This window comes from Stegostoma tigrinum, chromosome 16 (genome assembly GCF_030684315.1).
Source record: "Stegostoma tigrinum isolate sSteTig4 chromosome 16, sSteTig4.hap1, whole genome shotgun sequence".
In the NCBI taxonomy this organism is placed as follows: domain Eukaryota; kingdom Metazoa; phylum Chordata; class Chondrichthyes; order Orectolobiformes; family Stegostomatidae; genus Stegostoma; species Stegostoma tigrinum.
The window spans coordinates 14,445,931-14,462,001 of NC_081369.1; the positions used below are offsets into that span (position 1 = coordinate 14,445,931).

The 16,071-nt window shown below is 39.6% G+C and overlaps 1 protein-coding gene across 2 annotated transcripts in view; it reads left to right on the forward strand.

Moving 5' to 3' along the window:
* Positions 1-16,071, forward strand: part of znrf1 (zinc and ring finger 1) — a 215,449-nt gene that overhangs the window by 150,527 nt on the left and 48,851 nt on the right. For both annotated transcript variants that reach the window (XR_009446774.1, XM_048546862.2), the window contains exon 3: positions 5,765-5,870. Coding sequence is in view for 1 of the 2 variants with exons in the window: in XM_048546862.2 (XP_048402819.2) it covers positions 5,765-5,870 (106 nt within the window). In the remaining variant the exon portion in view is untranslated. The remainder of the gene's footprint in view (positions 1-5,764; positions 5,871-16,071) is intronic.

Consider the following 16,071-nt stretch of genomic DNA (forward strand, 5'->3'; position numbering starts at 1 on the left):
CCTTGTGTTAGAGAGTAGAAGTGGTCACTCTAAAATTCACTTGGTTCTAGTACTTTGAATCATGGGCATATTTTCCAAAGAGTGACAATCACGTGAGTTTTGTGGAAGTGTTCTGTTGTTGGTGGAGTGAGGCAAATATGGGGTCAGTTGAATAGTTACTGTGGAAGTAATTCAATCTAACATTTCCTTAAGTCCATTGGAACCCTCCATATTCTCTGAATGAAGACTTTCAGATGGCGCTCGGCATGTGGAAATTGCCCACCATAATCTTCCATTTCCTGGTCAATATCTTTGGAGTGTGTTATGATGAGAATTCGGCAGGGCCCTGGTACACCTCCCGATTGTCTGGCCATTGGAAAATCTGGACTTGTATGAAATCTGGCCCAAGGATAAATCAACTATTTCTTAACAACAGACATAAATGATGTAAGGAAGATCAAACATCAAGCTGGGTATTGGTGTTTTCAGCACCCTTTAAGTGAAACTGCAGTACTTGCACCTCTAAATTCCTGGTATGTTATTTACCTGCAACAGTTGATAGGGAAGACCTCAATCCTCAGTTTCTGAATGGTTTTGTCACATTTGTGCCTAAATTAGAAAATGAGGGTGAGATCCAGCAACATGATCTCTGGCCACCTCTGTGCTCTGCCATCATTTGAAAAGGGTCATTTTTGGATGATTACATGTAAATAAGGTGACAGTGTTATAATCTGCCTTATTTGCTGTCATTTCTACTTCATGTGCATTATATTCCTAATCAGGGCACAGAAATGGTATCAGTGATAATGGGAACTGCAGATGCTGGAGAATCCAAGATAATAAAATGTGATTCACCAGCTTCAAAATCTCCCCTTCCTCCACCGCATCCCAAAACCAGCCCAGTTTGTCCCCTCCACCCACTGCATCCCAAAACCAGTCCAACCTGTCACTGCCTCCCTAACCTGTTCTTCCTCCCACCCCAAGCTGCACCTCCATCTCCTACCTACTAACCTCATCCCACCTCCTTGACCTGTCTGTCTTCCCTGGACTGACCTATCCCCTCCCTACCTCCCCACCTATACTCTCCTCTCCACCTATCTTCTTTACTCTCCATCTTCGGTCCGCCTCCCCCTCTCTCCCTATTTATTCCAGTTCCCTCTCCCCATCCCCCTCTCTGATGAAGGGTCTAGGCCCGAAACGTCAGCTTTTGTGCTCCTGAGATGCTGCTGGGCCTGCTGTGTTCATCCAGCCTCACATTTTATTATCACAGAAATGGTATTCCGTGTTTCTCAACACGGTAGAAAGTGAAAGCATGTCAATAATCTGTAAGTTACCTTCGTAGTAGCAGATTCTGTCATTTCTGACTTGGTTTTTGTATTATAATGGATTTTCCTGAAGTAGTCACCCACTTTATGCAGTGGTGAAATTTTCTCAAGTACAGCTTCCCCACTTAGGCCAGCAGTTTCAAATGCCAGTTTCCTGTTGGGTAGTCCTCTCTATCTTTGTTTTTCAGCACTGACCCATGCTCATTTCTGAGTCAGTAGGTTGTGTGTTCAAATCTCAGTCCAGGGATTGAATGTAAAAAATATCAAGGCTGACACTTCAATGCAGTACTGGGGTGCTGACTTTCAGGTAAGATGTTAAACGAGGACCTATCTGTTGTAAAAGATCCCATGACAATGTTTTGAAGAATAGTAAATAGGATTTTCCCAATTCTTGAAAAGCTTTATTCATCAGTCAGCGTCACAATATCGATCTCTTATCCCGCTGCTGTTTGTGGGAGCTCTCTGTGCACCAGTGAGCTGTCATGTTTCCTACATTCATTACACTTGAAAAGTACTTCATTAGTTATAAAACACATTGCGATGACCTGTGATCTTTTTTAAAATTTTGGGAAGAAGGTGTTGATGGGATCAAGGGATAAAAATAGGCCAGTCTGTCAGAGGTGATATACCCAATTAACAGTATCATGTTCGCTCTAAGCATGCAAGTAGCTCACTATAACAGTCATATAATATATGCATTGGCGTCTGTTCCAGAGAAATCTGAGACAAAACACCCAATGGTATGACTAAGCTATGTAAATGTCTGACTACTCATACTGTGAGAACCAGCCCAGTCACAGTATGCTTTGCTTTAGTGACGCTGCATGGTAAAAAGGCATGCCAGGATGACAAACAGCTAGTGAATTTGGATTGGTCCTGTCAGTTGAAATGCTACCATTAGCAGACTGTGGTAGTGATCATGAGGAGCTGGCTAAACAGAACCTGAACTGTCAACATGCCAGATGCAGAATGGTGCCATCTGCTGCAAAAGTCATGGAAGCTGGTACATTTAATCACTGAAATAGTCAACTATAGCTTGAAACTTGGCTCCATCATTTCATTAGTATGTTGCAATGGTAACTAACCTATGGGAATGCTGTTGCTGAGAGCCACAGAGGGATCCCCTTCTATTATACACCTCGTTAGAGTACTGCACTATTTTTCAGTTTAGCAGACTGTGGCTAATGGACTGCACTGCTGCAAGGATCATTTATGGGGTTTTAGCTATTCAATTTATACATTGATTTAAATGAGCGTAATGTATCCATGTTTAAGGATACTATAAAATTCAGTGAGAAAGTACTTAGATGCGCACGGAGCTGCAGGGGGCAGGTTATTGAGTAGTTAAGAGCGTAACAGCTGGAATACAACTTGGTAAAAGAAGAAATCATCCAGTTTAACATCATAAATTTAAAAGGTGGAAGGCAGCTAAATTCTGGTATTCAGAGTGATGTTGGGCCTTGGAACATAAATCACAGAAAGTTAGGTGTAGTGAGAAAAAAACCAAATTGTATAATAGCCTTTATTGCAAAGAAAAGAAATCAAAATTTAAAGACCTGTTACTGCAGTTATGTAGGAACTTGGAGATTTTGCAGTTTTGGCCTCCTTAACAAAGGAAAAGTGGAGAAAGCGCAACAGAAGGGGTACAGGTGGAGGACTTCCATGGTGGGATTTAGGTAGAAGAGCAGCCATCACCTTATTGAATGTCAAGAGAGGCTCATAGGGCCCATGTGGTCTGCTCCACTTTCGTTTTCTTGCAATAACTTCCACTTCCATGTCACCAAAACCGGGAGCCAGGCGTTGGGCTGCTGTGTTATTTCTCTAAAAGCCCAGGCTTTCATCTTCAGTTTCCACCTCTTTCACTAACGTCCCTTTCATCTCTTGCTGTTTTAGCTCAGCAAGCTCTATTAGTAGAGTGTAATTCATTTTGGGCAATTTCTGAATTTTTGAATAATTGTCTCCATGCTCCCATTTGATTGACCTCATCCCTCTGAATTCTGAACTCAGACAGCCAGCCAGGCATCAAAGAAAAGAACACTGGAACCAAGTCTTTATACACTTAGAAACTTTCAATTACAGGCTAACACTTTATAACTTACATATTTGTAATCCTGGCAAAGTAGTAGCATCCCTACCCTGGGACTAGGAGACCAGATTTCAAGTCCCACCTGCTGTGGAGGTGTGTGATAGCAAGTTGGTTAGAAAATATCTCCATCAAGACCAGTTTCAGCCTGCACTCTATATATTAGTGTAACTGAGTCCTCAATTAATCCCCATCACTTGAATAAAGATTTCTCCAAATTAATATGATAACTTAAATAAATATATAAAATTAATATAGCTAACACCCACTTACAATGTTACACCTCAGCATATACAGAATTGTGCAGAATTCTATCAAGAATAGTATGGCCCAGAATACTGGGGACAGAAAGTAAAGCTTATTTACGCATTTCTAACCATTCAAGAGTAAACTGGATCTATAACTTAGTATGACAGTACACCTTTTAAGATTAAATTGGTGGATAAACTCAATAATGAGGTTAGATTGCACTGAAGTCATTCTGTGTTGTTTTTTAAATATCTTTTGATTTTTCTTTTACTTCCAAACTTTTCAAACAACAATATATATGTTTGTCATTGCCACAAAAATGTGTCTCCTTTGGACAACTTATAATTTTAAGCAGCTTTACCAAAGTGGGAAAAAATTCTATAAAAAAGAACATACAAGGGTTCAAGATGAGTTTCCCCCCCCTCCGCTTTTTTGGCGTAATTGGTAAAAAAAAACAGATGATATAGTCTGTTGCTTGAATACTTGCATACTGTGCCCATTCAGTGATCTTGTGTAAATCCTTGATTCTGTGCCCAGATCAAGTTGGCACTGTTATCAGATTATTAAACTCTGTCCAGTGATCTGCTTGTATGGGTAAGTAACTGTAATGTGTGATAAAGTTGCATGTTAATGTCTGTGTTTTGGATTATTAAATCTACTTCCAATGAACAAAAATAAAAATAAATTTATAAACGTTGTTTTCTGTTTCCCGATTCCTCTCAGGTGTGATATCAAAGGTAATGCTCCCCTCTATGCAGTGACATTGTTCAGAAACGTGAAAAGCTACTTGTACCTAGCAATTATTTTTGTGAGTGAGTAGCCAAGATTGCAGTAGGGCAGTGAAGTTAAGTTGAAACTTCAGGCATATGAGGGTCAATAAGCAAACTATCTTGTCAAGTTGTCACTTGTTAAGTCTTTGATATTTCCTAAAACAATATAGATACAATAAAGCTTTTCATCTTAACAGTTCCCAGTGTGCCTCTGCTGAAACAACATCTTTTTGTAGCGAGATAGATGATGCTTTGTGGTGTTATCTTTTAATGAGATATCAAACAAGGGCCATGAATCATGTGGAAGTAAAGAACCCCATAGAAGTCTTTTTGGAGTTGACCAGGGAACTTCCATGATTTCTTGGACACATTCATCTCAGAGCCAGCATCACTAAAAAACAAGGGTAATGTGGAAAAGTTTGGATTGGAGTTGAGGATTATTAGATCAGCCATGATCTCATTGAATGGTGAAGCAAACTCACAGGGCTGAATGGCCCAAATCTGCTAGTGACTTACAAGGATGCTAAAATGTTAGACCTTTGGATAAAGGTAGAAAAATATCGCTTCATCAGGCATATCAGACTGAAAAGGTATTCAATTTGCTCAGACATTATCATTTCTTAATGAGCTGGCTGCATGTAAATTAATTTGTACCTGAGTTGAAAGCCAGGTATGTTGACTCATATCAAGATTAGTCAAATAAGGTGAGCCTCAAGGACATTTTGAAGGCAGCTTTCTTTAGTGTACTGCGAGTGCTTATTCCTCAGGGATACAAGGGAGGGCTGTTTTACCATAGAGGCCATAACGCCCCAGCCTAACCTCCCCTTAATCAGGCGTCCAAACCATTTTGCTTACAGTGGGGCCATTGGATAATGATTAGCTAACTGAATACCAACCAAGAATTAATTCTGCATAATTCCATAACTCTGTATCTCACAACTGCTTACTCAATAAACCACTTGAGCAGTTGGAAGTGACAAAACCATGTATGTGAACTTGTAAACTGTAAATTGAATATCTTCTTGTGTGAAGGTTTTTGCTTTGACTCACTGAATGGTTATAGCACAGATGGAAGTCATTCAGCCTGTTGTCTATGACAGCTGTTTGCAACAGCAACTCTTCTTGTCCCACTTTCCAGCAGCTTTTTCCCTGTATGAAGCTCTGCAACTTTTTTCCTCTCTTCAGTTATCATTTGTTTTAAAAACACTTTTGAATTGCTGTTGGGATTTGTCAAACTTTTAGCTGAAAGTTGAAATAAAAAGGAGCTTTTGCATGTGTGCTCAATTCAGTAGGCAGGATGTGCTTCGATGTACACGTGAAATTTCCTTTAAATTTGTAAAACAAATTTTGCTTTACAGACGATGTACTGAGTAAAGATGCTGGAGAATGTGTAATCTGTTTGGAAGAACTTCTGCAAGGAGACACAATAGCTCGACTTCCCTGTCTTTGTATCTACCATAAAAGGTATGTCGGCACTGAAAAGCAATATGCATGCAGAGTACCGGAAAAGGTACAGTTTTTGAACAGTTGTTGGTTATGCTCTGTTATAAATGTTTGTGTTGCTGAATAATTATGTCATATTAAATAGTATTTTTAAAAAGTGTAGCAACTGGTTCTTTCGCTTATACCTGCCACATTGAGCTTCAGTATTGGAGGCTCTAAATCTTATGAAACTTATGAAAAATAGGCTCTGATTATTGATCACTTTTAAAGCGTTCCAACCAAATTGGCAGATTTTGTTGCATCCTCTTTTAACATGGAAACATACAAGTACAGCCAAAGAAGATTTTAGTACGTTTAGGGTAAAAATGCTTTCTGATGCCTTTAATAGAAGCGACTGTGTATTCCTTATTGGACATCAGCTAGTTTATCAGCATAACTTGACCAAGTGCCCAGCTGGCACTAGGAATCCTGAGATATCCCAGCAGCGGTCAGTACTGCTGCCCGTGGCACGTGAGTGGGGAAGTAGTGCATCGTTAATGAGGCAGTTTTGAGAAAATAGCATGAAAAATCTCACTTCGAACAGTGTCAAGCTTCTTAGCATTGTTGGACTTCCATTCGTTCAGGCGAGTGGGGAGTATTCCATCACAATCCTGTCCTGTAGTCATGGACAGTTGCTGGGGAGTCAGGAGGTGAATTTCTCGCAGCAGGATTCATAGCCTCTGACCTGTTCTTAGAGCTACTATGTTTATATGGCCAGTCCAGTTCAGGTTCTGGTCATTGGTAACACCCAGATGTTGATAGTGGGGGATACAGTGATGGTAATGCCATTGAATGTCAAGGGATAATGTTTACATTGTCTCTTATTGGAGATGGGTCATAGAACATTGAACATTACAGCGCAGTACAGGCACTTCGGCCCTCGATGTTGCGCTGACTTGTGAAACCAATCTGAAGCCCGTCTAACCTACACTATTCCATTATCATCTATATATTTATCCAGTGACCATTTAAGTGCACTTAATGTTGGCGAGACTACTATTGTTGCAGGCAGGTCATTCTACGCCCTTTCTATTCCCTAAGTAAAGAACCTATTTCTGACATCTGTCCTATATCTACCACCCCTCAATTTAAAGCTATGGTCCCTCAAGCTAGCCATCACCATCCGAGGAAAAAGGCTCTCACTGCCCACCCTATCAAATCCTCTGATCATCTTGTAATCTCAATTAAGTCGCCTCTTAATCTTCTTCTGTCTAACGAAAACAGCCTCAAGTCCCTCAGCCTTTCCTCTTAAGACCTTCCCTCCATACCAGGCAACATCCTGGTAAATCTCCTCTGCACCCTTGTGTTGTGAATGTTGCTTGCCATATTTCAGCCTGGAGATTGTCCAGGTCTTGTTGCAGTTGGACACAGACTGCTTTATTATCTGAGGAATCACAAATGGTGCTGAACATTGTGCAATCATTGACAGACATCCCAAACTGTGACTTTATGATGGAGGGAAGGTCATTGATGAAGCAGGTGAAAATGGTTGAGTCCAGGACACTACCCCGAAGAACTCCTGCAGAGATGTTCTGGAACTGAGATGACTGACCTCCAACAATCACAGCCATCTTCCCATGTGCTACGTATGACTCTAACTACTAGAGAGTTTGCCCCTGAATTCCCATTGATTCCAATTTTGCACAGTCCTCCTTGATGCTGCACTCAGACGAATGCAGTGATGATGTCAAGGGCTGTCACACTCACCTCACAAGTGTTTGGTGGTGGGTTTTTCAAAAAAAGAGGTTGTTTTCAACCCAGTATGGAAGTTGCTTTCTGGATAATTAAATAAATTCAAAAGGAAAGGTTGGAACTGGTACTGTATTGAACTGTAATTTGACAGTAAATTAGTTGTAAACCTTAAAAGTCCCTTCCACTGATTAATTCACTTTATAGCGATCTGTCTATCAAAATTGGGAGCAGAGGACAGGATTAACCTCTATCTTCAAGTAGAAAGATAGAGAAATTAGAAGGTAATCCTGATTTTTGATAATTAGAAACAGCTCCCAGTTGCTTTTAAAGTAGATTGGTGGAGTCACGTTGCAGGATCATGAACTATGATTGCCTACCCACCAGGGTTTTTAGAATTGGAAGCATTTGAGCAGTAGAAGAATAACATGGATTTGTGGACCTTGGTTACTTCCCTTGCCAAAAAGAAGCAAGGTGTAGCTTTGGCTTCACAGGAATGAGTAAAATTAGTGCTAATGTATTTTCAAAGCTGTATGCAATAGACTTGGAAACCAGAGGGGACTATTGATAATAATTTATGGACAGAGTTTGCCAAAGTAGGTGACTTGTTGGAAGTCAGAATCAGAGAGATAGAAACAGACCTTTTAGTCCAATTCGTTCATGCCAACCGGATATCCTAAATAAATCTGCGCAGTGTGATCAATAATTGATGAACTTTAGAAGATTGGACCATCAGTCCGTTAAAGAATATTTCATGGAGTTGTTGAAGTTTTAATGAAGAATAAAGACATTTAATTTCAAAATTCCAAAGTCTGTGCCTGCATTCAAACTATTAGGTTGTGTGCATTTCTTTGCAATGATTTTTGTTTTGAGCAGATGTCTGTTGGGTCTTTTAAAAAGTTGAGGAGACTATCACTTTCATAGGACATGTGAGAGTGATCAGGGAAAAGAGTACTGTAATTACTGCCTCGCAAAATCGAAGGTGGCATAGTCACAGGCACTTGTATAAGCAAGTAATTGCTGAATAATGTTTTGAGGGGGATGTATCTTTTGTTTCATAGATTACTGAATTAAGGAAAAATGTAAGATTGGGGCATAGTTGACAACTGTAGAATCCCAGAAATCTGTCGGAAATAATGAATAAGTGTTTTCACTTTGACTATGAATATCACAATGTCAGGAATTGCCCAAGAATCAGGAGTCAAGTATTTGAGGCACGTCATAAAATGGACAGTTCTGAGGGTGAATGTGATCATGATACACAACAAGAGAATATTCTGTAAATGGCTGAAGGCTTAAATCAGCCCATCTTAGAATATCTAATGTACTGACTTGTTTTACTGCGCCATGCTAGCTACTGGTTGTACCTCAACAGTGTGAAGTGATTGGCTGAACTATTATTTGGGTACCCTGGACCAAGCAGATAGGAATAGAATTGGAGAGTATTTGTTGTATTTGCAAGTATTTGTTGCTTTCAATTCAGAAATGACAAAATGTTACCATCTTCAAAGAGAGTGAGTCTCCCCTGTAAAATTACAGGACAGTAGCATTTCATCAGCACTGATGTCATTCATAGTGAGAAACCTTTATTAATAAATATGTCTGTTACTGTTAAGCTACTGTTAAAGGATGCCAGAATTGTGGATAAAAAAACACCAATCCCTTGTAGAACAGATCACATTGTAATGTTAAACGTATATTTAATATGAAGGGTTGTAAATGTTCCTTTACCAGGAACTTAATTAAGTAGTAGCTGAGTTGAAGGTAAAGAGTACAAATATTGGCCTGTTACATTTTGTAGATATGGCAACCAGTCTACACATCACCGTGGTGATAAGCAGTGAGGACAAACTTGACAGATGATGGAGCTAAATTTGTGAATGACGAGTTTTGAGAAGTGTGAGAGAACTTATAATATTATAGTGTAAGCCCATAGCTTGTGTGAAAGATACAATGCAATAATTGATGAAATGTTACACAAAATGCTGGCAGAATAGCCAAACTGTAAGTTACTAATGGTGCAGGCATGGTCAGTACGTTCAGAGACTTTTTACAGGTGATTAAATGTGTAGCCCATACTAATTAACATCTCCAAAATTGCCAGTATTCAGCTCTGGAAGGAACGATTAGCTAGCAGGAAACATTCGAGATGGGGCCTCAAATAAAATTAGGAGTCCATTAAGACATCGCATTAGACTCCCTGGGGAGACTTCAGTTTTGGTGACATGGTTTATCTTGAGAAAGAAGGATGCACTGACGTGGAAAGAGCAAGGAAAGGTTATTGCATGTGTGGGGAAAAGTTTCATAATGCAGCATGGACATTATCCTCAAGTCTCGTGATCACCTTTTATGGTCCGAGTTAGGAGATTTCAGACTCTAATAAATTCGGTGATGATGATAAGGCACCATCTACTTTGCATAGCCGTGGCTTACATAATTTGGAAGCAGAGAGGCAGGCCTTAAGAACTCAAGAAATACGTATCACGCACATACTGGAAAATCTCATGCAAGATCCATTTGCCCAAAATAGGCTTTTGCGTGGTATACCAGTGAGCATAATAAGATTACTGGAGGGAGGGCACAGTAATGGAATAAGGAGGGATGTCTGCATGTAAAATATAAAATTGGTTAAATACACAAGATGAGGGACAAGAAATGAGGGCCATCAATTAGCAGCATGCAATACAACAATGAGAAAACTTAGCACAAATTTGAGTTCTCAATCAGGAGGTAAATCTAAGAGGGGAGAAAAATCGCAGGATTTCTAGCAGATGTTCTGATATGAATAGTCAGGAGAGATTGAGAGAGAAAAGAGACCACAGTTGGACAAGGTGATAGTGTACAGCCTTCTCAGGTGAAAAAAATATATAATTCACTGAGATCAAGAGCAATTTGTGCCTGCTAATATAAGATAGGACAATAAAAGAGACTAAACCTAAGAGTTACAAAACTGGAAAGAATTCGGTAGAAAGTCAGAAGTTGATAATAGGACTCGACCAGCTGTATCACATAGATGGATCTGTATGGAAAAGGTTACATGAGATGGGACCTACGAAGTCGTGAGACATAGGAACAGAATTAGGCCATTCAGCCCATTGAGTATACTCACTATTGTATCATGTATGGTATGTTTCTCACTCCTTTTCTTCTGCCTTCTCTCCATATCCTTTCATCCCCTTCCTAATCAAGTACCTATCTTTATCATAAAGAAACTCAATGACTTTGCCATAGAAAGCTGTGGAAGCCATAGCTCTACGGATTCGCCACTCCATGGCTGAAGGAATTTCTTCTCATCGCACTTCTGAAAGGTCATTCCTTCACTTTGAGGCAGTGCCCTCGGGTCCTATTCTCTTCCAGTGGAAATATTCTCCATGTCGACTCTATCTAGGCCTCTTGGTGTTCTGTAAGTTACAGTGAGATCCCCCTTGCCCTTCTAAATTTCATTGAGAACGGACCCAGAGTCCTCAACGACTCCTCATGACAATCCCTTCATTCCAGGATCATTCTTGTAAACTCCTCTGGACCCCCTCCAAGACAAGAACATTCTTCCTTAGATATGGGGCCCAAAACTGCTCTCAATATTTCAAATGCAGTCTGAGCAGAGCATTATAAGTCCTCAGCAGTACATCTCTGCTGTTGTTTTCGAGCCCCCTTGAAATGAATGCTAACATTACTTTCCTAACTGCCATCTGAACCTGCATGTTAGCCTTGAGAATCCTGATTTAGGACTCCTGAGTCTCTTTGTGCTTCAGATTTCCAAAGCCTTTCCCCATTTGGAAAATAGGCTATGGGTTTATTCTTCCTACCAAAGTGCAGTCTTACACTTTCCCACATCGTAATCCACCTGCCATTTCTTTGCCTATTTCCCTAGCCCGTCCAAGTCCTTCTGCAGCTTCCCTGTTTCCAAAACACTACCTGTCCCTCCAGCTGTGTTTGTGTCAACTGCCAACTTAGCAACAGTTCCCTCAGTTCCTTCATCCAGATTGTCAATGTGTAATGTGAATAGTTGTGGTCCCAACACTGACCCTTGTAGAACCCCCCCACCCACTGATTGCCATTCCGAAAAATACCCCTTTGTCCTCACAAAATGGACTGTTATTTTATTTAGCAGCCTCGTGTGTTGCTATTTGGCAATACTGGGTTGCAAGTATTGAAGAATGCTGGGGAGAAAAGTTATAGGCGACAATTCTGGGAAGTTAGTTTTAAAGATCTTTTATACTCATTCAAATAGCTTCTATTTTGAGGAAAAATGTTAATAATCAAATTAAGACAATTTAAGATTTGCCTGTAAGCTCTGGAGCTTTTAAGATATTGGAAATGAATCAGGGTGGGTCAGGTCAACAGTCTTGCTTGGAAAACGTCAATCCTGTTGCGCTTAGACCTATAAGATTTAGAGAGAAAATGTGCAGCTGATACCAAGGATGAGATGGGACAGCTGAGAAGTTCTGTTAGAACAGCTCAGTTGGTTAGGTGCATAGACCAGACCGGATGCAAGATATGATCAGTCTTGTCATGAAAAATCTGAGGGTGAAGAACATCTCTAGACTGAATTAAACATCTAAAAAAGTTTAAAAATAAAGATGTATCCTTGATTATTTATAGTGAAGTCTTGCATGTGAATCTTGGCAATGTACATTCCACGGAAACTCTCAGTAACCACATCTGCAGCCAGTGTCAGCTAGAGTAGCTTTGGCTCAGTTATGAGCTGGAATCTGTGCAACGGATAGGTACTTGAACATGATGTTTCAGGTCGTTTTGATTTCTTGCATTTAACTTGGTCCATGGAGAGGGACAGGAGGGTGTGACTTTGAGTGAGCCAGGTATGAAAATCCAGAATTGAACTTTGGAGGTACCTCGGTGAGTGTTGTTGTCAAAGTTCATGCTTCCAATATGGATGCGGGCAGAAGCCAAAGTTCACACTAAGTTGCACATTGGCAGATTGTGTGAACACATTTATTTCTGGTTCCAGAAGCTACTGCCCAAATGGAGCTTAGGGACCCACAGAGCAGCAAGAAAAATGAGAGGGAACAGAGACACAAATTGCAAAGAGGCTGAGTAGATTGACTGTAACACCATAGTCCAGATCACCGTCAAAGTGGGGAGAAAAGCGAAATATAGCAGTAGAAAGGGATAGAGTAGTTAGGGGGAATAGATAGTGATAGTGACAGCAAAGATAGAGACCTCTGAAGGTCGTTTTGACTAGCTTAACTGGTGCCAAGATTCAGCACATTTCTTCTAAGCTGGAGAGAATATTGGAACAGGAGGGAACATTGTCGTGGTGTGTCGGCACCGATGATGTGGGTAGACCTAGAAAAGAGATTTTGCTGACTGGTTACAGGCAACTCAGAGCTAACTTTAAAAGCAGAAGTACAACGATTATTTCTGGATTATTGCCTATCTCAAATATTAATGTGGGAGAAATGGGTTCCAGTTCATGGGGCACCAGCACTAGTACTGGAGACAGAGAGGGCTGTTTCATGGGATGACCTACATTTGACCATTGTCCTGACAAATCGAATAACTAAGATTATAGATGGGACTTTAAACATATTAATGGTTTTGGGGGAGAGTGGTGGTAGTGGCGTTTGTGGGAATGATAAGATTCAATTAAAGGAAACTTCAAAAAATAAAAAAAAAGCAAGGGAGTAGAAGTACAGATTAGTGAAGAAGTGAACAACAATCAAAATGTGATGAAAGGGGTAGAAATTATACGTAGAAGAGTGCATTGAGAATTTGAATTTGAATTGGAGTAGGTAATAGTGATTTAAAAAGTCAAAGCTTAAGGCTCTCTATTTGAATGCACGCATTATTTGGAACAAAATAGATAAGTTGATGGCACCAGTAGAAATAGACAAATGTGACTTGATAGCTATTATGGAGACATGGCAACAGGATAACTAAGACTGGGAACTCTGAATTGAAAGGTATTTGATGTTCTGGAAGAAAAAGCAAAAGAAGAAAGGAAGTGAATTGGTATTGTTAATAAGGGAAGGCATCATGGGGTGGTGAGTTGCAAAATTGATGGAAGAGTTTGTGATGTGGAATCAGTCTGGATGGAAATAAGGAATAACAAGGGAAAACATTCTCAAGTGAGATTCGTCTCTTGGCCCCCAAAGAGCTGCCTCACTGTGGGACAAATTACAAATTGGGAAATAAGGTGTGTAAGAAGGGCAGTACATTTGTCATGGGTGATGTTAATGACTAAACAAATCAGTTTGGCAAAGATAACATAGAAGATAAATTTGCAGAGTTCCTCAGGGATTGTTTCTTAAAACAACATATTACAGAACATGCCCAACAACAGGCTATTTTAAATCTAATAATGTGTAATGATGTTGGATTGATTTGACACCTCATAGCTAAAATCCTTTAGGAGATAGAGTTCACAACATGGTAGAATTTCAAATTCAGTGTTATTTGAGTCTCAAACAAATATCTTCAAGGTAATTAAGGGGAATTATTAAAAACAAAATCTGTGTAAAGCAGACTGGAAAATTAGATCAAGGGGAAAGTCAATGGATGAACAATGACAGACATTTCAGCAAATACTTCAAAATGTTGAGCAGAAATTTATTCCAATCAAAAAGGACTCACTGGGAAGGATGAAGCACCCATGATCAACAAAGGTGGCCAAGTAGAGTCTCTAATCAAACATTAAATTATACAAAGTGGAAGAAACTAGTGGTGTGCCAGAGGATTGGGAATTTTTTTAGACATCAGTAGATGACTGAAAAGCTAACAGAGAGAAAATTAATTATGAAATTTAAATTGGTAATGAATATAAAAACAAACAAAAACTTCATACAGACATGTAAAACAGCTATGTATAAAAGAGTAACAAAACTAAGTGTGGGGCGATTAGAGGATGCAAGTAGGTACTTTATAACGGGGAACAGGAAAATAGCAGATAATTTAATCCAATATTTTACATCGATCTTCACAGTGAAGGACACTACAAACACCCCAAAAATGACAGATTAGCAAGGTGTTAATGGAGGAAACGTCTTGTACTGGTCTTTATCACAAGGGATAATGTGTTTGACAAATTAATAGGACAAAAAACAAACAAGTTGCCAGGATCTGATGGCCTACATCAGAGGATTATAAAGAAAGTGGCTGCAGAGATAGTGGAGGCATTGGTTATAATATTCCTGAACTCTCTGGATTCTGGGAGGATTTTAGCAGATTGGAAAATTGCTTGTATAGTGCCACTGTTCAAGAAGAGAAGGAGATATAAAGCAGGAAAGTATAGGCCAATTAGTGTAACATCCATCATTTGTTTAGAGTCGATTATTAAGGAAGAAATAACAGTTCATTCAGGAAGGCTTATCATAATTAAACAGCGTCAACAAAGTTTAGTGAAAGCCAAATCATGTTGATAAATTTCCAAGAGTTCTTTGAGAATAATACAAGCAAATTTGATAAAGAGGAATCAGTGGATGCAGCGCAATTGATAAGGTGCCATAAAAAAGTTAATTGCACAAGATAGGAGCTCATGGTTTGATGGTAACGTATTAGCATGGATTAAGGAAGGTTAACATACAGAAGACAGAATCAAGACTAATGAGCCTTTTACATATTGAAAAATTGTGAACTGACAAGGATGAGACCTAGGGCCTCAATTATTTACTCTCTATTGGAAGGTTGGGGTATTGTCTAATGATCCTAATGTGCTGATTATGCAAAAATAGGTAGGAGGTTATGTTGTGATGAAAGGGCTATAGATAGCTTGAGTGCACAAAACCCTAACAGATGGAATTCAATGTGTGAAAGTCTAAGGTCATACACTTTGCTGGGAAGAATCCAAAGATAGGCTAATGTTTAACCGGAGTTAGATTCCAAAAATGTCCCGCACAAAGGAATCTAAGTGTTCTTGTTCATACAACACAAAAAGTTAGCATGCATAAGGGCAGATAAAATTTTGGAATTTATTGCTAGTGGCTTGCAACTTAAAAATGAGGAATTTTTGTTATAACTGCGCAGGGTGTTGGTGAGGCCCACATCTGGAGTACTGTGTGCAGTTTTGCTCCTTGCATTTTAGAAATAATATGTTGGCATTGAAGGCAGTTCAAAAGAGATGCACTAGGCTCATTTTTGGGATGAATGGGTTTAGTTCTCTTGAGCAACTAAACAGTTAGGCCTTTATTCATTTGAGTTTAGAAAATTAAGGAGGTATGTTATTGAAACATACGCGATTCCAAGGGGTACTGTGATGAAGTACATATTGAGAAAATACTTTCATTAGTGGGGGAGCCTTGAATTAGGGGACATAGTTACAGAATAAGGGGAGCATTCATTTAAGCAATGAGACGCAAAGAACTTGTTCCAAACCATCCCCACTTGCTAGAATTCTCTACTTCAAAGAGTTGTGGCGGCTAGAACACTGAAAGTAGTTAAAGAAGGGGGTAGATAGATTGTTTGAAATATCAAGGATTGAGAGTTGTGAGGAGCTGGCACAAAAGAGGAGTTGAGATCAGGGGCAGATGAGCCATGA